Source organism: Seriola aureovittata, chromosome 3 (assembly GCF_021018895.1).
Source record: "Seriola aureovittata isolate HTS-2021-v1 ecotype China chromosome 3, ASM2101889v1, whole genome shotgun sequence".
Taxonomy (NCBI): domain Eukaryota; kingdom Metazoa; phylum Chordata; class Actinopteri; order Carangiformes; family Carangidae; genus Seriola; species Seriola aureovittata.
Window position 1 is genome coordinate 19,263,221 of NC_079366.1, and position 21,605 is coordinate 19,284,825.

The 21,605-nt window shown below is 38.1% G+C and overlaps 3 protein-coding genes and 2 long non-coding RNA genes across 7 annotated transcripts; all 5 read right to left on the reverse strand.

The window, feature by feature from the left end:
• Window positions 1-3,028: 3,028 nt before the first annotated feature.
• On the reverse strand, window positions 3,029-4,126 carry LOC130163015 (WAS/WASL-interacting protein family member 1-like). Its single transcript, XM_056366973.1, has 7 exons — window positions 4,094-4,126; window positions 3,940-4,002; window positions 3,755-3,784; window positions 3,604-3,642; window positions 3,411-3,491; window positions 3,203-3,286; window positions 3,029-3,046 (listed from the first exon to the last, which is right to left on the reverse strand). The coding sequence occupies exons 1-7, from the start codon at window positions 4,094-4,096 to the stop codon at window positions 3,029-3,031; spliced, it is 318 nt and encodes a 105-aa protein (XP_056222948.1). The 5' UTR covers window positions 4,097-4,126.
• Window positions 4,127-4,254: 128 nt separating this feature from the next.
• On the reverse strand, window positions 4,255-4,726 carry LOC130166046 (uncharacterized). The gene is made up of 3 exons (XR_008827095.1): window positions 4,668-4,726; window positions 4,480-4,539; window positions 4,255-4,326 (listed from the first exon to the last, which is right to left on the reverse strand). It is a non-coding gene; the product is annotated as an uncharacterized LOC130166046 (long non-coding RNA).
• A 1,026-nt stretch (window positions 4,727-5,752) lies between these two features.
• Window positions 5,753-8,542, reverse strand: LOC130166716 (immediate early response gene 5-like protein). Of its 2 annotated transcripts, none has more exons than XM_056372439.1 (9): window positions 8,502-8,542; window positions 8,323-8,384; window positions 7,922-7,966; window positions 7,610-7,657; window positions 7,122-7,163; window positions 6,834-6,893; window positions 6,573-6,752; window positions 6,189-6,255; window positions 5,753-5,977 (listed from the first exon to the last, which is right to left on the reverse strand). In XM_056372439.1, exons 2-8 carry the CDS (start codon window positions 8,371-8,373, stop codon window positions 6,214-6,216), a joined length of 468 nt encoding a protein of 155 aa, XP_056228414.1. In that variant the 5' UTR covers window positions 8,374-8,384; window positions 8,502-8,542; the 3' UTR covers window positions 5,753-5,977; window positions 6,189-6,213. The 2 variants fall into 2 exon arrangements, with proteins under 2 accessions (XP_056228414.1, XP_056228413.1); XM_056372438.1 differs by having other exon boundaries at window positions 6,173-6,255.
• A 4,665-nt stretch (window positions 8,543-13,207) lies between these two features.
• On the reverse strand, window positions 13,208-15,552 carry LOC130166647 (uncharacterized). 2 transcript variants are annotated; one of them, XR_008827182.1, is made up of 4 exons: window positions 15,420-15,552; window positions 14,941-15,222; window positions 14,786-14,827; window positions 13,208-14,633 (listed from the first exon to the last, which is right to left on the reverse strand). XR_008827182.1 is itself a non-coding variant. In XM_056372339.1 (3 exons), exons 1-3 carry the CDS (start codon window positions 14,989-14,991, stop codon window positions 14,391-14,393), a joined length of 384 nt encoding a protein of 127 aa, XP_056228314.1. In that variant the 5' UTR covers window positions 14,992-15,394; the 3' UTR covers window positions 13,210-14,390. The 2 variants fall into 2 exon arrangements, 1 of the variants encoding a protein (XP_056228314.1); XM_056372339.1 differs by lacking the exon at window positions 15,420-15,552 and having other exon boundaries at window positions 13,210-14,633; window positions 14,738-14,827; window positions 14,941-15,394.
• Window positions 15,553-18,233: 2,681 nt separating this feature from the next.
• On the reverse strand, window positions 18,234-19,916 carry LOC130166806 (uncharacterized). Its single transcript, XR_008827205.1, has 4 exons — window positions 19,005-19,916; window positions 18,840-18,913; window positions 18,465-18,515; window positions 18,234-18,360 (listed from the first exon to the last, which is right to left on the reverse strand). It is a non-coding gene; the product is annotated as an uncharacterized LOC130166806 (long non-coding RNA).
• Between the last annotated feature and the right edge of the window lie 1,689 nt (window positions 19,917-21,605).

The window sequence follows — 21,605 nt, forward strand, 5'->3', positions numbered from 1 at the left end:
CCCTACTTTGCAGATTCTGGAACCGCTCCCTGAGTCTTACTGAGAGAGATGGGCATTTTATCACTGTAAGAAAAATTCAACACTTGCAAAATCTTATCTGTTTTTTTCCCTTTTAGCCTCCTCTAAAATTAGAATACCCTTTTAAATTTCTCCTTCAAAACAGCTATTGATCACATCTGCACAGGCTAGTTGTACATGTGGACCATCATTGTCAAATTATCCTGCCATTATCCTAAGCTCACATCTGAATTTTTACCTGTGAATATCTCTCCTCCCATATTGACAAGGAAAATGGCGCCATTACAAAGGGGATTAAATTACTTTCCATGCTTCTCTGATTTGGTTTGCTTTACTGGTCTGGTGGAGACATTCTGTTGCTGTGTGCTTAAACTCACCGGCAGCTCAACCTGAGAATATCCTGCTGTAAAAAGGAAGTCAAAACATCAAACAAAATAAGTCTATCAATTATATAAGTCCTTCACACTATTGTTCACGCATATGCACAGATTAAATGAACATTGACACAGATAAAACTATGGCAACAGAATAGTGATTAGACGAATAAAATTCTCAAACAATCAAAACAACAGCAATTTAAAGAGCAGGCTGGGCTGAGAGACAGAGACAGCAGAGTCATCCCTGCTTCTGCAATTTCCCCGATTTACACAATGTGATTAAAAACCAATCAAACAAACTTCTGGTCAAACTTTATTTTGCACAGCATTATGATACCACAGAAAGTTGTGCAGACTGAGCTTTGCTCACTCTGGAACTATTGCCTGGAAACACTGGCCATCTTTTTAATTAGATGTTGACCTTTCCTCCAATTAGGGTCATGCGCTGCACCTGTTAAGTTGGCTCCAGCAGCTCAGCAACAGAAGAGGAGACACAGATCTGTAATGTGAGAGGTCTCTGAGGTGTAAACAATATTTGTTCAGTTGTGCACCTTACATAATAACACCTACTGAACAGTGCTACTTCTAATGTGAGGAGAGTGAAATTTAAATGATCATTTTCTTGAACATATCTATTGTTTATGTTATGGGTCTGAGTTTCTGACAACATACAGTAAAGCACTTGTTTAGATTCTTATCCATCAGGCAAAACCATCTGGGAAGTGTCTAATCGATCCCAAATTCATTCTGCAACAGGACAGTGACTCCAACATACAGCCAGAGTTATAAACAACTATCTTCAGAGACTAGAAGAACAGGGAGTCCTGAAACAAATGGTCTGCCTCCAGACAGAGCGACAAAGCATCATGGAATCAGTCTGGAATTGCATGAAGAGACAGAAAAGACTGACACAGACTAAATCCACTGATGAACTGTGGCAAGTTCTTCAACATGCTTGGATCAACCAACCTGCCAAGTAACTGAAAAATGTACTGAGGAGAACTGAAGCTGTTATAATGTATTTATTTGATTTAGTTTTTATCTGTTTACTGCACTTTTTAAGTTGATTGGTAAATAAAAACTATTCATGGAAATTTTTTGAAGCATTTACTTTTAGTTAGTGCCTAAAACCTTTGCACTGTAGATCAGAAATGCAGGCCTCACACTCATACCCTGTGTTTTGGAGCTTCAAACAAGCAGCTTATTATGACCCCTCCAGCGGCCGTAGTAATTATGGCAGGAGCAAAGGAGGAAGTCAGGTGACATAGTAGGCCTATATAAAGCAACAAAATCCCCATTAGGAGGAGGCCGGGGTGTGAGGGTGGGGCAACAAAACACAGGACTTTCACACAAGAGACTGCTGTTTATTACCAAGTGAAACCAACAGTCATTGCTGTTTGGTTTAACCATGGCCAGTCCCTAATTTTAAGTTAAGTTTTTTTTATTGTAACCATGATGACAAAGGTCCTTTAACCTTAATGAAGACAGTACTTATTTTAACATAAACAACCTTTTCCAAAACCTAACCAAGTAGTTTTTGTGCCTAAAACTTACCAAACACAACTGTTCCATAATCTGAACCACTGTATTTATTATTGATGACAAAGGTCTGGCACACACTGTTTCATGAAACACTCCTGTGGGTTGCATCCAAGGTTAGGGATGAACGACCTGCATGGACATTCTGGTTGGAGGACTTTTTGAGATATCATTATAAAGGATAAAAAGTTTTTACAAGGTGTTTTATTTTCGAATGGAATGGAAACAACAGCCAGTTGTATATTACCTGAAAAAGTAATTTCAAACACATATGCTTTGGAAAATATTAGTAAGAATATATGGTTTTATGGATTAAAAGTAAAGGAGACTTTAGGTATTTTAAAGGTGCATTCTACCAGTGTTATTGTACAGTTGATGATGACATCAGGGTCATGAGTTATATTTTAAAGAGGTCTTGTACTACAAAGTGGAAGATAATTTTGAACTGTGTTATGGGAATTGTAGGAACCAGTGTGTTTGGAGATACTTAGGCCTGTGTTATAGACAAATTTGGCCATTCTGTCTTTGTCTCTCTCTGTCTCCTCTGACTTTATAAACATGCAATACTATATCACTGCAGGTATGTTTTCATCACAGGCTGCCATATATAAATAATATGCAACAAATTCTAAAACTGTTGAAATAAACAAAGCGAATAACAAAGTAATGCTTGAAAAGGTTGACTTTATTTCTTAAAAGAAAATGACATTTAAAGTAAGAATTAATTAATAAAGACATGCAACATAATTCTTACATACTATGAAGATGCAGCATTTTCCACAATACAGTTGAAAACTAATTTTGTATTTAGTAGTTGACAGAAGGCGGTTGCTGAAGGGTTTTAAAGATCTACAACAGGTTACTGTTAATCTATGATGACTACAAAGTGAGGCAGATAATTCCTCAAAATTATATTTCACTCTAAACAAATGACCATGTTGTAATGTAGTTCACTATTGCAAAAGTAGGGGTTATCTAACTATCATCTTAGCATTGTATTTCAACTTAAGAACATATTAAACCAAAATTCAGTCCTAATCATTTAAGTTGTTGTTCCACTGCAGGTGTCTGAATATTCATGCCTGTCTTCCACTTCACACCTGCGCTGGCATCTGCAAAGAAAAGTAAGTTATTCAAAGCAAATATTCTTCATTTAACACACTCTCCCTACAGATGACATTTGCTTTACACTCATGTTATAAGTCTTATGTCATTTTCAAAATGTGCATCTCTTATTAAACTTCAGTGATATTTAGAATTATAATTGCCTGGTTTATCTGCGTGGGCTGGTCCTGCTGGAGAGGCTGCAGGGGATCCTGGGATGGTAGGGGATTGGCATCAAATGATGGAATCTGAAAAAAGACAAAAAAAACAAACAACTTTATTAGAGAAAAGTGAAGAAAGACTTGCATCAAATCAACTGAATATCTCAGAATTACACGCAGATAATGTTTTTTATTTGTTTGTTTTTCTCACATTCAGGTTTTGCTGGGGAATATGAGGAATATGAGGAAGATGAGGAGGAGGAGGAGGAGGAGGATAATCAAACTGGAGGACCTGTGAAAAAAAACAAATTGATGTTTTGAATAATATATGCTTTCACACAGAAACAAAAAAGAGTAAAAGTCATAATAGAGATTTAGAATAGATAATGTCTGATATTTTGCACCTGAGGGATGTTTGAAACTGGCGAGATGCTTGTTATAATCTGAAACAAAAGTATAGACACTTATTTAGTACTGTAACATGTATAATGATATAGAGCTCATTTCACATTTACATTATGTATTATTTAATATCTCAAAATGTAAGATGTTTACCTTTTGCTGAGAGAAGTCATAGGGGTAGTACTGCAAATGTAACACGAGAGCACAAAAATATTAAAGAATTTTGTTCCATCAAGTTGTTTATTGTACCAAACATGCTCCTATAAGTAGTGAGTGAAAGTATTTTCAAGCCCAATATTGCCTGTAATCTGAATGAAAAAGAAAAAGAAAAAACTTACAATTTCCACGCTTTGCCTGCCAGGGGGCTGAGGAATGGAGTATTTCAGAAAACCATGTTGGGGCTGCAGTGAGAAAATCAGTGAAGAGTAGTGAACAGTTATGTAATGTTTTACCACAAGAGAATATGGGTCTGAAACATGTGTGTTTGCTTACCATGCCACCATTGGATGCACCAAAATTGTGGGGATAAAGCTTCAAAAAAGAAAAACAAATATGAGTATAATTTGTAATCACAACAGGAGCAGTGTTTCATAAAAAACTAAATGTAAGTGAAACTAAAGCTTGCATATGGAGTAAGAAAAAGTGTGACATACTATTTCCACACTGTAAGCGCCAGGGATTGCAGTTTGTGGGGGAGACGGACCAGCTGCAAAAGGATTTCTCATCTGAAAATGTAAAATAGTCAACATGGTGAGAAGGCAGTTGATTCCACTCAGAAATATTTCTGCACTGCGTTATATCTGTATCACAAGGGGCCCTTTCTCAACAGCACTGAGAGTTATTCATTTTGTGCCTGGTAAAAAACAACAACCTGTTACCTGTGAGGATGGTAGCTGCTGTCTGGAGCCTGTGTAATGAGACAGGTAATGAAACGGCGACTGAAAATAAAGACAGAAACAGAAACAGTTAGATAACAAAATATAGATAGTAGTCAAATCAAACAGAACTTTTCCTGAAATGAGAGAATAAAGTTCCCACTGAATTAGAGCAACCCAACTGAACTTACTGGTGCAGCTGATGCTGTACTAGCCAGACAGAGGCAGAGGATGACCAGTTTCATTTTTGCAGAGTGTCCAAGTCCTACAGACATGAAATTCATCATTACTAATCTTAGAAATCCAATCAAACTCACACTAGAAAGTTGCTTCCTATAGAAGAGTATCCACGCACTTATGTTCAACTCACCTTCTGCAAAGAAAAAGAAAACAACACTGGAGAGGTTGATGAATGTTGGAGATGATGCCAGTCGTATCTTCCGCTGAGTTACTTTGGCTTTTATAGGGTTCCAGCTCACCTGAGAGCCAATCACAGTCGATGGTTGTGACGTTACCCAATGAGTAGGTACAGTACAGGTGTCTAGTCATCAGCTTTACTAAATGACCAGTGGTCAAATCCACTTTCTGTGTAATAGCAGAGTGTGTTTGATGATACTGTCTAGAGCAGAGCCCATCTTGGCTCTGCTCGCTCCTCATTCTGCCACCACAACAGTTTCATCGCATCTGTACTGCTGCACTACTGTGGCATGCCAACATTATGTCTATTACTCACATAAATGTAAAATTGAATTTAATATTGTTTGGTTTCTAGTTGCTTAAGAATATATACAATGTTCCTACATCATGACAACAGCAGAGGAGAACAACTTCTCACAGACGAGTCTATCCAGGCAACTGAGGATATCAACAGTAAACGTGTACACAAAGGAGAGAATTAGAAATAACACATTTAAACAATCTGAAAGTAGAGTAAAACTTCCTTCATGTATTAATCTTCAAATGTCATCGGATGTGTGTTTGCTTCGTTTTTTCCATTCAACTTGTGGGGAATTTACAGAGTAATATACGTTATAGAAATTTATGATAAGCTAATTACATAATGCTAATTGTAATTCAAGATTTAATTGCTCAAACATATATAATGTTACTCTAATAAATGTATCACAATATTGGAGTGAAGAGAATGAATAAGAGCTTTTTTATTTATTATGAAGCATCGAGACATGCGTTGCATGTTGTTGTTGTTGTCTCCTAATCCTGAAGAAGAGGGAGTAAACTGGGATCTTAAAGAAAACATACTCATGTTTCATTGCATGGGAACATTTTTTTTTATTATGAGACTCATAGCACATATTCGCCTTTTTTCTTCCAGGAAAGCACAGCACCATCTTTTGCTAAAACAGCAGAGCACCAGTTCCCCCTTTAAATGCACAGCACCATTTTCTTTTCAAAGCCATATTTTTCAAACATTTTTTCAAACAGCCGTGTTGGCTGCTCATCTATCACTGGGGTGAGCTGCAGGTGTTAGAGCACTGGTCACCTAAAGTGGGAAGAGAAGCAAATACATCTGTTTTTTGATGAAAAAGCTTTTTATGTTTTCAAAGACAGGAATAATATTTGATCAATTTATTCCAAAATTATTCTGTTAAAACCTAAAAGTCTGAGTTATGCAGTTATGCACTTCACTCTATGTGCCTTGTAAATGTGTAAATGTGTGTTTTGTGTGTATGTGTACCTGTGTGTGCACACACCTGCACATTCTGCTGACCCTGTTTTTTAGTCATCGTCATCGTCATCATCACCGCTGGGTTTGGCACCCTGAAATGACAGAGGTCTCTGATGAGCCAATCAGGAGTGAGGACAGTTTTACTGATGAGTCGATGTTTCCCAACACCTCAGCAGAAAATTAGACTGTTTATCTGATGCAGCAATCTTTTATTAGAATGAACCCGTTACCCTCAACTCCATTTTGGTTCAATTTCAGTTTCCTGCCCACTGCAGTTATTTGAGGTTAGTATTGTACTTTCAAATGAAAGCCAGTTCAATGTTCGACAGCTGACGGTGACTGAGCCTTACTGGTTCAAGATACTTAAATGGCTCAAAATGGAAATAATCATTATCATAAACATTCTCACAGCAGCATCGGCAGCAATGATAGAATCGGCGGGGGCAGCAGGGTCAGCAGGGGCAGCAGGGTCAGCAGGAGCAGCAGGGTCGGCAGGAGCAGCAGGGGCGGCAGGGTCGGCAGGAGCAGCAGGGGCGGCAGGGTCGGCAGCAGCAGGAACTGGTGGCACGTCAAAACCGAACGGGTAGAACTGGAGAAAGTAATGAGAAAGAGATAATTTGTTCAGTAAAATCTCACGTGACTTCTGACAGAGAATTTAACAGACACTCACCATCTCCTTGGTCTCTCTGCCGTTCGGCATGAGGATCTCTTGCTTGATGAAACCATGGACCTTCCAGTGAAAATACATGTGGTTAAAGTGTATTGCTTCACATATAATCTAGCTTTCCTTTTGTGGCTCACATGTGGTTTCTAAAAATGCACTTTGTTGGACGGGATAAACGATTATATTTCATTCAGATGGTAGTGTAGGCTTTCATTGCATCTTTGAATTAAGAATCTGCAAGCTTTATGCACACTCAATATTTATATAAATATCAAGCTATACTGTGTCACTCACATGTCCTCCAACAGGCTGGCTCTGGGCGTCGACCGGGAGCAGCTGGAAATGAAAACAGTCAAGATTATTGCCACTGATAAAGACCCACCTTTTTACAATCGCATTTAAGTCATCTTTATTATTATATTATAATTTATTGCAGTCTGTTGCAACTATTTACATTATCTAAAGTTGTATGCAATGTAAGAGCACTGCCAGAACTTTTGCACATGCATGTCACAGTTACTGTCTAATTCTTAAACTCATGAGATAAAAAGTAACAGTACATTAACATGTGATCCAGGGGCTGTATTTACTTCTTTTCACAAAAATCCAAAAAATATTCATATTTATGTATTTGCAGACAACTGTATTTACCTTTGATTATTTGATTAAATAATTTGTAAAGCACTTTGGTAAGCACAATGCCATTTTCAAATATGACTGTGAAAAAACAAACAAACAAAAAGACAAAAAAAGGCTGTAAAACAATATAATTTAGCCCTTACAACTTCCAGAGTTTCAACTGGGGCTCCAGCAGGGATAGCCTGGGCTGCCTGTAAAGATCATATTAATCTTATTAACATCCATTAATCATATCATATTAACATGAGTGTAAGGTGCAAGAAAAAGCAGTAAACTTCAAGTAAAAGAGCGATCAACAGGCTCAGCTGTAGACGATACCATCAGTGGTGAACAGATAATAGCAGACCTGTGTACAGAGCTTGTTCAGTGATAGTTGAAAATGTGTCTTTAACTGTGGTTTTTTGGTGTGTATGTCATAATATCCACCGTTGAATCTGAGCTGTGTCTTACTGTACCTGAGCTGGAGCATGATCAATGTCGAACTCCATGAACATCTGCTGCTGTAAAGAAGATTTAAAAGAGAAAATACTGCTGCTTCAGTGGATTTAAGGTCAGTGTAAAAGTTGATTCAGACAAACTTTTATTCTTTAGTCTTGATAGTCAGTAACCAACATGGACAGGAAATCCTTGCAACGCTCAAAAGAAATGTAAATTGGAAGATCTGTAAGACCATGAAAACTCCATTTGCTGATAAAGATTATGTGATGATCAAAAGCCCCGAAGTAGCATTTACATTGACCTTAAAATCATAGACTGTTTTTGTCAGTTTTGTGGGATGCAGTGCTGAAATATATGTGTAAGAGAATGAAAAGAAATATCTTATATATGAAATATTCAGAAATGGTGTTTTCCTTACGGGGGCACAGACAGCCATCCCAAGGATGCAGGCAGCAAGGAGGATTTTCATTTTGACTTAAGCTGTCAAAGAGAGTTTGAGTTATTACACTTAACAGCATTTACTGCAAAAGCCTTGAACAGATCATTACTTTACATTTTATTTAAGAAATATCATGTGATATTAGTCGTCTACATTACCTTTCCTTTCTGGCGGCACGCGAGTACTGAAGGATTGTTGTGGAGGGGTGTGATTAGTGGAGAGAGATCTACTCCTATTTATTTGCTGACAGAACAAGGGACGAGCAAACCTTAGACAGGTATCGATGACGTGCGCAGTATCTTCGTTTTTGTATGATTACAAAATTGGCATCTGTCTTCCCGTGAGAAATCTCGTAATTCATTTTTGGCTCCAAAATACATATTAATCACATTTGATCCTGCAATTATGTCTTTTACAGACTCTTGCAACATCTTCTACAGTCAGAAAAGTCAACAGGGTTGTGCATGAATAGGCCTCAAATTTTGACACAATGGTTGCAATAGATCATCTCATCGCAGATCTCTTTTATACCCTTATAATAGGCAATAAACTGTATTATAGCTGATGATGATTGGATGATAGTCGTTTCATTTCCACATTCCTTCCCAACATGTTTTAGGCCTGATCATTTGGACTCAAATTCATCCAGCTTTTGTTTAATTTAGACTAATTAAATCGCTGCAGTGGAACAATAAATTAGTGACAGCTTGAAAATAACTTACTCAAATACTCACTGTGCACTGTATCTGAGCCTGTGGGGACACTTAAGTGCCCCAGTTCGGCCAAAATCCATTAACTGTGAAGAAAATGTGTCAGCATGATGATTAGTCGACCGCTGTGTCCACTCCCCTTACATTATGTTCTTACTGGGCAGAAAAAAAACACTTAGTAAGTACCATCTGTGGCACCTGAGATAAGTTTAATTGTACTTTATGTTATTTCAGGTTCACACATACAGTATGTGTGGGAAAGACTTCCATTTTATGAAACACAAATGAGACGTCTTAAAGGCCGTGCATTTTCTTGACGTGTGCCTTGTGTTTATGGCAAAGACTGCTGAAGGGCTTTTTGGCTGTGTCTCACTGTATGAACATGAGCAGGGTGTTGATGAGAAAATCAGGAGCAACAAAGAAAGTCAAAGATACAGTGCCAAATTAATGCCATGTACATGAAACTGAATTTATTATACTGGCTCTAATTACAAAACCATAGAAAATTATAACCTGACTCGGAGCATTTAGCAGTTATTTTCCTCAGGCGTTGGTGGAGACCAAAAACAGCTAAAAGCAGAGTATTGGTCGTATGCATGACTCCAAATGAATCCAAATGTTATTCTGTGTCTGCTGGATGTGTAGCATGTCCACCATGTAGAATTAAAAGGTGATGTCTGTTGTCAGCTTGTTTCTGCTGCACCCAAGTGGCAGTAAAATTAGTTAATGCATGTATTAAAGATAAATCATGAAAGCAAACAAAGAGTGCACATCATTTAAAAAAGGAGAAACAGTTCAGGTTTCCTTAATCTGTTACTTTTATTAGGTATTATTTATTAAAAAGAAAAAAACATAGTAAGCCAATAAAATGTCAACACTTAGTAGAAGTAAGTAAAAGATAAAAGATGAGAAAATTCACTGTTTTTTATTTCATCAGTAATGTGTTTTATCTTTTCTCTTTGTCTCTGCTGGTGCCTGAAGTCTCAGATAAGGTTTCCCTGTGTGGGTTGGAGTTGGGGTTGAACAGGTGACTGGACAGTGGCCGCCTCCTGCGCTGCTCTCTCCAAACCCACGGGGAGAGTGTCGGTGTCCGGCTGCAGTCCAGTGCTGGCCAGCCTCTCTGTCTGTGGGACTCCGCCTGACGGGGTCACCGCAGTTGGCACGACGCCTGCCTGTGCTTGGTTTGTGAGCCCAGCGGCCTGACTCGCAGCTTGAACTCCTCCTCCTGTGGGCAGGTTTGTGAGCACAGTGGGAACATACATACTCAGCTGGCCCATTTTAGCAGCCATCTGAAACAGAGAAGAGAGGGAAGATGCAGTAGAGTGAGAGTGGAGGGAGGGAGGACAGTTGTGTCATCAGTAGGATCACTGAGTTCACTGAGCGGATTGTTTGAACAAGCTGAGAGTCAGATAAAAATCTTGGCTGTGTTACTATACCTGAAGCTCCTCTGAGCTGACACTGCCAAGTAGTGAGCTCTATTAAAGAATAAAGAAAAAAAATCTAACAAATAAGACACCATCAGAAAGAAATATAATATCCACATATAATAATATCCAATTTTACAAAGAGTATTTTGTATTTACCATGGGCTGCTGGAGCATGTATACAATTTGGGGATTCTGTGGATGAAAATTAGACTGATTATAATGCAATTTTTGCCATATTTCCTTTAGAAAATGTTGTTTTTTGTGACACAATATGAGCTCTGCTGTCAGATTCAGGTTTATAAAGGTACACTAGACACCTGTTGTTGCTGAATTGGCTGAGGGGCATCTCCTGAAGGAGCAGCTCCAGACAGCGTTTCTGCTGGTAAGACCAGACTGTTTGGAGGCTGATTAGCTGGGATTTGTGGGAGAGGTGCTCCAAGAATCCCTGGGAATCCATATGGGGAGAACTGAGGAGAAACGTGACTTTTATATGTTAATTTTTGTCAATTCTTACTATGAGAAGACAAAAATGCAATTCTAACCCTCTCCTACACCAAACATGAGTCGGTTAAATACAAAGGATTAGGCTTACAATAAGACCTGTGGCAGAAAATCACGTGCAAGACAAAACGGTAAGTAAGTTTCCATCAGAGTCATAAATCAACTGACAGATCCCGTCAAAGTACAGATGTCTTTATTTCCACAACACTGTCTGTTACGAAAGAGTTTCAGGATGTTTCAGTTTTCATATACGGTACATGTGACAGCACATGTAAGGAGGGAAAAAAAATCCTGCACTTCACTGTAGAAAAATGTTAAAGACCCCCCAGGTGACATCTTTCAAGCTGGATTGTGGTCGGAAAATATTTTTGTCTCAACAGTCAGCACAGTGTAGGACAGAGCTCTGTCTCGGAAAACATAGCCAGTGTGTTTCTTAATAATATATTACCAGCTGATTTCTGTATGGTGATGAAAACAGAGGGAAGTATCCATGAGGAGGGAACATCTGAAAACAGCAACAAAACAAACTCACAATTAGCCAGAAATGATCATTCCTGCAAATAAGAAGATAATGGATGATAAAGTAAATAGCTGTGGGTTTTTTTTTTGTTGTTGTTTTTTATTCTCCAGATTATGTTTTTGTTTTTTTCTTCATGTCCCACCAGAGGCTGCTGTGGGAGTGCCGGCTGGTTAGCAGGTTGAGATCCATGGAAGCTCGGCTGTAGGGGGATGATCATCAGACCGTCCCCAAGTGGAGGCCAGGTGTAGTGTTGTGGTGAAGGAACAAGCTGGGGGCCACCCTGGGGACCCATCTGCTGGGGGATCCCAGGCTGTGCTTGATCCACCCTTGGGGAAAGTGGTGCTGGAGTCTGAACTTCAGGGTTCTGGTTTGTGGCTTCAACAGGTTGAACTTGTTGAATTTGAGAGGCTCCTCTTTGTGTCACCTGAAAACGTAAAAGACAAATCCCCAAATGACCGTTGTCTAAGCAGATCTCATGTAATGTGAGATAAATTTGAACCTAATATAGACAAATAACAAATATTACCTTGAAAAATACAGAAAAACATAACTGGGAGTGTACTTACTGGTACTGCAGACACTATTATGGTGAAACATGACAATAGGCTCACAGTAATCATTTTCCAGAAACAAAACAAAGATCAATATGGTTTTGAATTGGTTCCCACAAAATCAATGAAAGCTGTCAAGGAGCTGCTTAGAGAACTTATAGTAAATTCAATGACACTGCATCGAAGGGAACATTGACTTATGTGCTTCTCACAGACTGAATCAACCAATCACATGACAGAAAAAAAAGACAAATTCAACCTAATCTTTTCGTGTGAATGAAGCAGTGAGGTAGAAACCAAAGAAAATCCACTGAATACTCCAAAATGCCTGTTTTCCTTCAATTACAATGCTGTAATGTCTATACAGAAATGAATAAACAAACACACAAGAACTGAGGACTTGCGGTTTTCCTGTTACTCAGATCACCGTTGGGTGTGGGTGATGTGTCAAGAGTCTCTCTCTTGTAATTATGGTCAAACAAAATGTGTGTAATGTGCAACTGAACTGAGAAAAAAAGATGAATAAGGAATTGGGAGAAACGTAGGCATAAGGCTTCAGTCACATACCTTCGTCCTCAGGTGTAGATTCATAATATAAAAGAACAGTGATAGTAGATCATTTAGTTGGCTACATTTACACAAATATTTTGTTTTATATTGTGAATCTGATGTCTGCATTAGATATCTTAGTTAGAAAACCACATATAAAATATAACTGAAGCGGCTAAACCCACAAATTGTCATTCATAAAGGTAGAAAATTAGTAAATATAAATTACAGCTAAACCATGAACCTCAATAATAAGACTCAAATGCTGCAGGCTGCAGAACGTAGCGGGTAAATAAATTAACGTAACACACAAAGAGATCAATGAAACCCATCTTTATGCTCAAGGTGTTACATATTATTATTAAAGAATTCCCAAATGAAAAAGCAAAGTCACAAAATGTCCCTCTTTGCTTTTCTGGCAATATCATTTAACGAAATAGCAAACTGGTGACAGTAGAGAGATAAACAAATTAATTTGTTTTTCACAGTTGCTGAAGATGAAACCTGATGTGAGTGATGAAACAACCTGGTTTTGCACAGACTGCATATAAAATGATTATTGTAGTTGGAGTGGGATAAAACCTCCACACACTTGGTTCAAAAGACTTAACAGCTCTGGTATTAAACAATATTAATGGTATATAATGAATAATACTTATTATTATAGTATTTTTTCAGCAAGGCAACACATGACACTGAAGACATGTATTGGTGTGTCTCCAAACACCGTGATCCATGATACATTTTCATTTTACCACAAAAATATCACCCCAACAACAGTCTTGTTTCAAATTGAAATTTATTTCTCAAATCCCCCACACTCTCAAAATCATCGAGTTAAAATCAAAAGGCATTATTCAGTGCATGATTCAAAAGTATCCAAGCCTCTGTCTGTTGTCTGACATTATTTAACAAAGTTAAATTGACGTCGAGAAACAAACTTGATTACATTCATAAAGAGTAGCTGTGCAAAACCCCCCTGTTTGGGCACAAACATAACACATGAAAGGACTGTGATTCGGTTGCATATTAAGAAACAGCAGTATATTATTGTGTCAATTATGTGAATGCAGTTGTACTTATTTTTTTCAAAGCCTCCGTGAATAAAAGCGTCGACAGAGCAGTGTGGTGAATACAAAAAGGGGCTGAGTCATGATTTAAAAAATACAGTCCAACAGACTTCACTGATGAAGCAGAGAGTCGGGTATTACAGGCTCAGCACTCATCCCTCTCTTAAGCTGTGTTGATCCTGGTAGGGTGATGAGCGCAGCCACTGAGTGGATATTACAGCGGTGTGTCATCAGCATCCTCACACAGCTGTCGCCAACACCAGCCTCCTATAAAACTCATAATTACACCTTGACTAAATGCCTGTCTCTACTTTATATCTTATAAATCACAATTTTTCATTAAATTCTTTACATTTTTGCATGGTCTGTGGTATGATATGATTAAAAAAAAAAGTTAAACAAGACATTATGCTGTTAAAATGATATGAAAAGTGATAAACATGACAGCAGTCACCAGAGATACATGAGAATGTGGAAAACTTGCTGAACCAATACTGATGTGTGAAAACATGCAAACAAATGTATCTATATTTTTTGTATAATTCAATAAAATCTGGTTCAAACATGGCCTCAAAATCACAAATGACTTAAAACACATGCAGATGCAAACAACACAGAGACACAATATACATTTCTATATCAGTGAGTAACCTTTCTGTTGATGGAGAATGAAAGTAAAGTTATTCAATCAGCTTTTCCTGCTCTCAGATCAGCACAGTTCACCCGCTGTCTCCTCGTGGGCTCTCGGTGGTAGAAACAACTGTAGTCTGGGGGGGCTGCGTGCCTGGGGTTGGGCTTGGGGTTGTGGTTGGGTTTGGTTTTGGTGCTGGGGGAGGTGGAGGTGGAGGTGGGACAGTAGCAGGTCGCGGCCGCGGCCGCAGACCAGGGAACAGAGGCCAGAGAGGGAAGGTAAACCAGGGAGGAAGTGGCTTGGGCCGAAACCACGGGTAACGATTGCCTCCCTGCAGCAAATAAACACAATAAAATATTTAAACATTAAAGAAAAATGTTGTTTTGCTATATTCTAACTATCAATGATAAATGATAGGATTAATTTGAGTCTTACCTCATCACTGTCAGACTCACTGCTATAGTGATGAGAATTCATTCTTACCTCATCACTGTCTGAATCACTGCTATGATAACGATGACAATTCTGAAAAAAAATCAAGTCAAATACTGGTTTGTTTTTTAAAATAGCTGAAAATCAGAAAAGTCACAAATTACAGCATGAAAAAAAGTAGGTATTGATATTTTTTTTGTACTTACAGCTAGAGGGGAATTGATCAAGTAGAAAATCATCAGAAGAAAAAATTTCATCTTGCACTTCAAACTGCAATTCAAATCCCTTGGAAGTTAAAGCTGCCTGCGTGGCACAGCAGAGTACGAGTGTACACAGCTTAATAAAAAGAATTAAATATCAGGCGCTTGTTCTCTACCTTCAAGCTGGTCCCTTTATGAAACTCCATTGGCTTTTTAAACAGACCCACATTGGTCTCACACGTTAAAGGTGTGTTGCTTCATCTCAGATGCAGTCGGTCTTATGGCAGCCTCCGGAGACAAAACCAAAATAGGCGTGAACACAATTTCATTACCCAACTAGTGCTGTGTTTTTGTAACATTAAGGTCCACATCCTGTTTATAATCCTGATAGACTTTAAGTCCTTTCCATCACACGATGAACTGAATTAAAGAGTAAACCCAACTGATCACACACACACAGACACACACACACGCACTCCCCTTACCTTTGTTTAAAGATTACGGTATTTGAATCCTGTAATATCCAGAACACCAACATGCTATAACACAATACAAGTATATTCAGAAAAGATTTTCAAATATTTGCTGTTGAATTCAGCGAAGACTGATGTGTTTTTGTTTAAGCTCTGTACTTGCGAAGCTGTAATACCTGTTGCCCGGAGCTACGTTTCCTCCTTGCAAAGCAATACTTGCTCAATCCTTTCGAAATACTGTAATCATCTTGTTTACTCATGGTGGACCTCATGTATGTCCTCTACAGCAGTGTGTCATCTAGACACAGATCTCTATCTAGAGATTTAAAAAGCTTTTATTTCCCAATGATGGGCAGAAGTGTGGAGACCAGCAGTGGCTTGAAAACTTTGATATATTAACAAAGAGGAGCGATTGTTCAAGTACAGTGTCATTAAAGTTATTAAAGTATTAACTATTAAAGTATTTGTTGTGGTATAAGATTTCATGCCTCGCAGTCAGTCCTTCCTCCTAGACATTATTATTCATATGATCTATAACAGCAAATATACTAAGAGCAAAATGCAACACTGCCTGAATTATGGTTTCGAATTAATGTATGTGCTAAGTTAAAAAATGTTTATACAGGACATCTGTGAAAAACATTAAATGACCAAGCATTTCTTCCTTGTAGCAGTCAATCTAGTGACCACAACAATATCCACTCTTGCACTGCAATATCTGCTTGCAGCAACAAAAGCATGATTATTGCACCTGATGTTTAAGGTTAGGAAAAGATTGTGGTCTTTATTATAATATATAATATACTAAGGATCAGACAGGAACTTGGTTTACATCCTAAATATGGTAAAAGCTTCTTTCCATGATTTATCTCAGGATTATACCAAGCAATGTGTGTTTAAAAAAAAAAGGAAGGTGAAGTAAAATGTTCAATAAATTATAAAATTTTTGTAACGTTTCATTTCACATTTCCCTTTGGAACCAAATCACAGCAAAAACAGAGGACAATCTAACCGTCACTGCTCAGATACTTTCATGTGTCAATTAGGTTGCCATTAGGTTGCCAAGTAATGGATGTCGTTTCCTGACAAGGTTTTAGTAATGCTGCCCGCACACAGCATCATATAATGTGTGACATATAATGATAACGCAAAGAATTTTTAATTGTCTTTACAATCATGATTGTACTCACAACTCACACAAGTTGATTTGACATAATTGCGGAAAGCCAAAATCTAAAGATGTGTTAAATCACATTAAACTGATGATTAATTTGTATAAAATTATGTATATGATGTCAACAGTTTTCATTTGTTTTTTTTGCATTTATCCCAAGGGCCTCTTGCTCCCGGTAATATAAAATATGCCTATTACTAGAAAAAATGACTAATTAACCTGCATGACAAATGTAACGATGTGCAGCCTTCAATTTTCTATCAGGCAAACTGACACTTTCCTTTGTTTAATAACCTATAAAAAAAATCTTATTATGGTGTTTTCAAGCCTGGTGTGAAATCATGGTGAAGATGCATCACTAGAGGACACCTAATTGTATGGGAAACAAATTTCAGTGCAACACCAGAAACAGCTGCTGTCCCGCTTTTAAAACGAATTTGACCGTGCAAAAGATTTCATTATACTATGTGAGAGATGGATTCAGTCATCACTGTGTTACCCAGACAGCATCAAAGCATGAATGTTTATTTGAAATTTCTCTGTGTTTTGAACTCCTACAAAGTGCCTGAGAGAAAAAAAGTGTATATCTGACTTTCATAAGCAGCACGAATCCATGAGATCAAACAGAACCAACACACATCTGGAGGATGACATATTCAACAACACATGATGTTTCTTTGGGCGTCTGCTCATTGAGTTTCCATGCAGAATCTCACAGGGTCAGATACATAGCTGAGTTGTTTCTGTGACACTGCATATTGGTCAAATATATTTTTCCTGAAGTGGGGTTGCTATGGCAATTGTTGTCTGTGCTTGAACCCTGTGTGGTGCCAGCTGTCTGAAGAGTTGTTCGGTGGTGGTGTGGTCACAGAAGACCATATATTTTTTGCCCCAACAGCAAAAACAGCAAATACATTTCAGAAAACATTCATACTGGTTGTTGAAAACATTTTTGTGAACAACTAATGATATATTTTAATTCTGGTGTTTAAACCATGTTGTTATTAAAGGGTTTGTTTCTCTAACACCACCACAGTATATTTTATGTGACCACACCAGCAACTACATGTTCAGACTTTGAGACCCTTAGGAAATAAGCTTTAAGTCCCTCTGTTCAGCATTTATGGTCAGTATATGGATATTTAGCAAATTATTTTTAACACACTATGATGTGTTCATAAGCAGATATAACTAATATTCATTAACGACCATTACTCCATTATAGGTACCTAAATGTTGAGGCTGGGGTATAAATAGTGAATAACAATATAAACACAGTTGTATTAATATAAAATATGCTTTCATAGAAAAATGTATATGTTGCTGATATATTTGTACTAAAACAATTATAATGTGCTTATAGCTGCTTACAACCACATACTGTGTTATAAACCAGTTATCAATTATTTGTATACTGCTAATCAAAGTAACTTAACATAAAGTGCTGCCACTTTTTTAATATTAAAAAAGACAGAGGTTTCATTAATGTGTATGAAACTGGATTTTAAGAAAAAAAACATTTAGTCCACATCTTTTCCATTTATGATTTTTATTCAGCAAATATTACAGAGAGTAGAGTGATCTTGATACACATGTTTACTGACACAAAATAGCATTGATGTCAAAGTTTCATTTACTCATTCATCTCTGGTTAGACTGCTGATTTTATTTGGTATTAGCGGCAGCTGCTGCCGGTGGAGCAGTAACAGGTGATGGCTGCTGGAGGAGGTTAAGGAGCAGCTGGAACAACTGTTGCGTAGGAAACATGTTTGAGGAATGCTTCAAGAAAATCAGAAATATTCATCGTCAGTTATACAGCAGAGGATTTTACAGTAACACACAGTCAGGTGTGTTGAATGTTTAATTCTGGAGAAGACACTCACCTCATTGGACTCAGAGCCTGAGCGGGCAACTCGTTGGTGTTCCATGTCCATCTGTAGGAAATTCCAAAATTTACAAGTTTGACCTTGACAGCGTTATACTATACAGTACTAGTCTTCCTCTCCCCCTGTCGGCTGCTCCCTGTTAAAGGTCACCACAGTGGATCATCCTGCTGCATGATCTGCACATTGCATTCAGCACATTTTTCCTAAATCTTCCTGACTCCTGGTTTGAGGAGATGAGGATCAAACCACCGACTCCGAGATCAGCGGACCACCTGCTCTACCACCTGATCCACAGACCTATACAATTACATAATAGTAATACTGTTAAAATAAAGGATAAACTGCTGTTGAATATAAAAATGTTTCACGTACAGGATTGGCCAGAATGAGGCTCAGGAGGCATCCAAGCACAAGTGCTACCTTCAGCATGGTTTCAGTGATCACACCTGTTGAAAACAATTAATACATCAAAATACATCAAAGACATTTATTATTATAAATAATTATAATCAAGTTAATTAATAATGATATAATTACCGTCAAGTCTTCACAACTTTAGCAGACTGTCTCGCAGATGGTCGAGGAGGTTGTTGTAGTGTTGTTCTGAATGCTCAGCTTTCCTTATATACAGGTCCAGGAGCAGATGTCGTGTCATTTACATAAACAGCACAGCATTGTTGGGAAATTGAAAGTATTAGGAAATCTTCCACTTGATAAATTGGTGAACAGATGCCAAACGCAAATAATACCTGGTCTTACGATTATAAATCAAGTAACTTAGTGGCTTAGGCTGGTAACAGGCAACACCCAGTGAAGCACGTATTCCTGTCTGCTTCCTCCTTTTAGGAAATTGGAGGCTACCCTGGTTTAAGTCACTCAAACAACTATGAACAGTAAATTTATATACTGCAAAGATCAGGGGATGTTTTCAGGGTCCAATTATTTGTATTTACTGTTACCCAGAGCCAGCCTTGCAAGCTGAACAATACGATCCCAACCAGGAAACACGGGGGCATCACAAGGAAAGAAAATTATGTGGATATATTATAGCAGTATCTCGAATCATCAGCCAGGGAGTTAAAGCTTGGTCGCAATTGGTTTTCCAGATGGACAATGACTCCAAGCATACTTCCAAAGTTGTGGCAAAATAGCTTAAGGACAAAAAAGTCAAGGTATTGGAGTGACCATTACAAAGCCCTGAATTGAACATTTGTGCACGCAAGGAGGGCTACAAACCTGACTCAGTTACTCCAGCTCTATCTGGAGGAACAAACCAAGATTCCTGCAACTTATTGTGAGAAGCTTGTGGAAGGCTACATGAAACATTTGACACAAGTTAAACAAGGAAATGCTACCAAATACTAACAAAGTCTATGGAAACTTCTGACTTCAACTGTAAAGTTTCTCTCCAAACATGTTTTTAACTATGTAAAAATACTAAATACTAATATCTAGCTCAACATGGTTTTTCCACATGAAAGGTGAAAATAAATAAACAACCCACAACTGCTGCTTGCACTAGGTTGATAGGTGAAAGAGCAGAGAATCAAGATGGTTAGAGGAGAAAACATCAGAAAGACTCAGCCACATTTGATCCTCAGTCAGACTAGGGAGTTTTTGAGTCTGTTGTAACCAAATTCAGCAACTAGAAGAAATCAGAACGGTTAGCAAAGTCATTTGTTAGCTAGTAACTGGCAGCTGTTGACACAGTAGATAGATAGGTAGATTGTATGAGTGGCTGTACTAATGCAAACTCTCGCTCTCTGCACTGTCAAGTTTTCAGGTTTATTTTGCCCGCCCTCTGTCCCCGCAAGTTGACGGGATCTGTTCAGTAGGTTATATGATGTATGAATCCCTGGTTGTCTGAATCCATTTTGTTCGCTGAATTTCCAAGGTGGAAATATATATACAGTAATGCTGTTGACTGTTTATTTCACTCATGATGTCTTGTATTATATAAGAAACACAATATGGACATGTTAACAAGGTTTAAAACTTGATTTTCATCAGAGGGGGTCTTTACAAAGCATGCTACTCACAGGCAGATCTGAAGATTGTTATTGTTGGTTTGAAATAATTACAGGGATGGAGGAGCACAACACTGAAGCACAATATCAAAAGCAGCAGCTGAGAGAAGTATCAGTTCTTTGTAGGGCAAAAGGAGGAGTCATGATCAGCTGGTGATTGTGTGAGGGATGTGGGTATGCTTAAAAAATAAATAAACCCACAATAAAACCAAGTTCTAAAAGTCAGGTGCCAGGGCAGAGGATCTGGCAACCAAGGAAGCACAGACTAAGAAAAAGTATTACCAATATATTACACAGGTTTAAAATAAAGAGGCCAGGCCTTCATAAAACTAACTAAAAGCTAGACGATTTGAAACACACACACACGCACGCACGCACGCGCGCGCGCTTAGCTGCGGATCATAGGACGCAGGGACTTGATCGTTATTGGAGATTGTAGATGGGAGGGGGGTCGAACCAGACTCAATAGAGGACAGCGCTGGGGGCGGCTTCCTCTGCTAGGTCGCTACCGCCGTCGTCGATCCTCCTTGGGCCACTGGGTCACCTTTTATCTTTACAACCGACCTTGCTTTCGTCTGGAACTGGTCTGGCACCCGCTCCCCTTTCCGCGAGCTCTCTCTGTTCCTCAGTTCCTGTCTCCCTAAAAATCCGCCCGCAGGTGCAGGTAATCAACAATTAGTCTCTCAGGGCAGGAAGTCACAACGGTTAGGTTGGGATAAGAAAATAAAAGTCCAAGATAAAAAAAAACATACTCGCAGAAATAAAATATATAAAAACATGCAATTAAAAAATCAATGCACACAAAGTATAAATCATTCAATAAATACAACTACACACAAGGTCTAAAAAACCTAAAACAATAATAATAATGATAATAATGATGATAATAATAATAATAATAATAATAATAATAATAAAACCAATCCTTCCTCACACAATTGCAGTGTGCATTATTTCAAAGAGTGAACATAGTCCTCAGAAAAAAGTCTTACTTTGAATAAAAAATGTTAAGATTAAATAATTATTAGCCAAACGTCTGGTGCAGAATTTTGCAGTGGTTCTCCATCCGTCCAGGTGCACTTTTCAAAGATATTTTCACCCCTCAGTCACC

Bases quoted from the DNA above. Each gene is read 5' to 3' on its own strand.
- LOC130166647 (XM_056372339.1), bottom strand. From the start codon at position 14,991: ATGAAATTTTTTCTTCTGATGATTTTCTACTTGATCAATTCCCCTCTA. The intron at 14,828-14,940 runs GTAAGTACAAAA...ATTTTTTTTCAG, and splicing joins TGATCAATTCCCCTCTAGCT to AATTGTCATCGTTATCATAG. The intron at 14,634-14,737 runs GTAAGACTCAAA...TATTTGCTGCAG, and splicing joins GTGAGTCTGACAGTGATGAG to GGAGGCAATCGTTACCCGTG.
- LOC130163015 (XM_056366973.1), bottom strand. The intron at 3,643-3,754 runs GTAAACATCTTA...CTTTTGTTTCAG, and splicing joins ATGACTTCTCTCAGCAAAAG to ATTATAACAAGCATCTCGCC. The intron at 3,287-3,410 runs GTGAGAAAAACA...GTCTTTTTTCAG, and splicing joins TTCCCCAGCAAAACCTGAAT to ATTCCATCATTTGATGCCAA.
- LOC130166716 (XM_056372439.1), bottom strand. From the start codon at position 8,373: ATGAAAATCCTCCTTGCTGCCTGCATCCTTGGGATGGCTGTCTGTGCC. The intron at 7,164-7,609 runs GTAAGGGCTAAA...TTTCATTTCCAG, and splicing joins CAGTTGAAACTCTGGAAGTT to CTGCTCCCGGTCGACGCCCA. The intron at 6,753-6,833 runs GTGAGTGTCTGT...TACTTTCTCCAG, and splicing joins GCAGAGAGACCAAGGAGATG to TTCTACCCGTTCGGTTTTGA.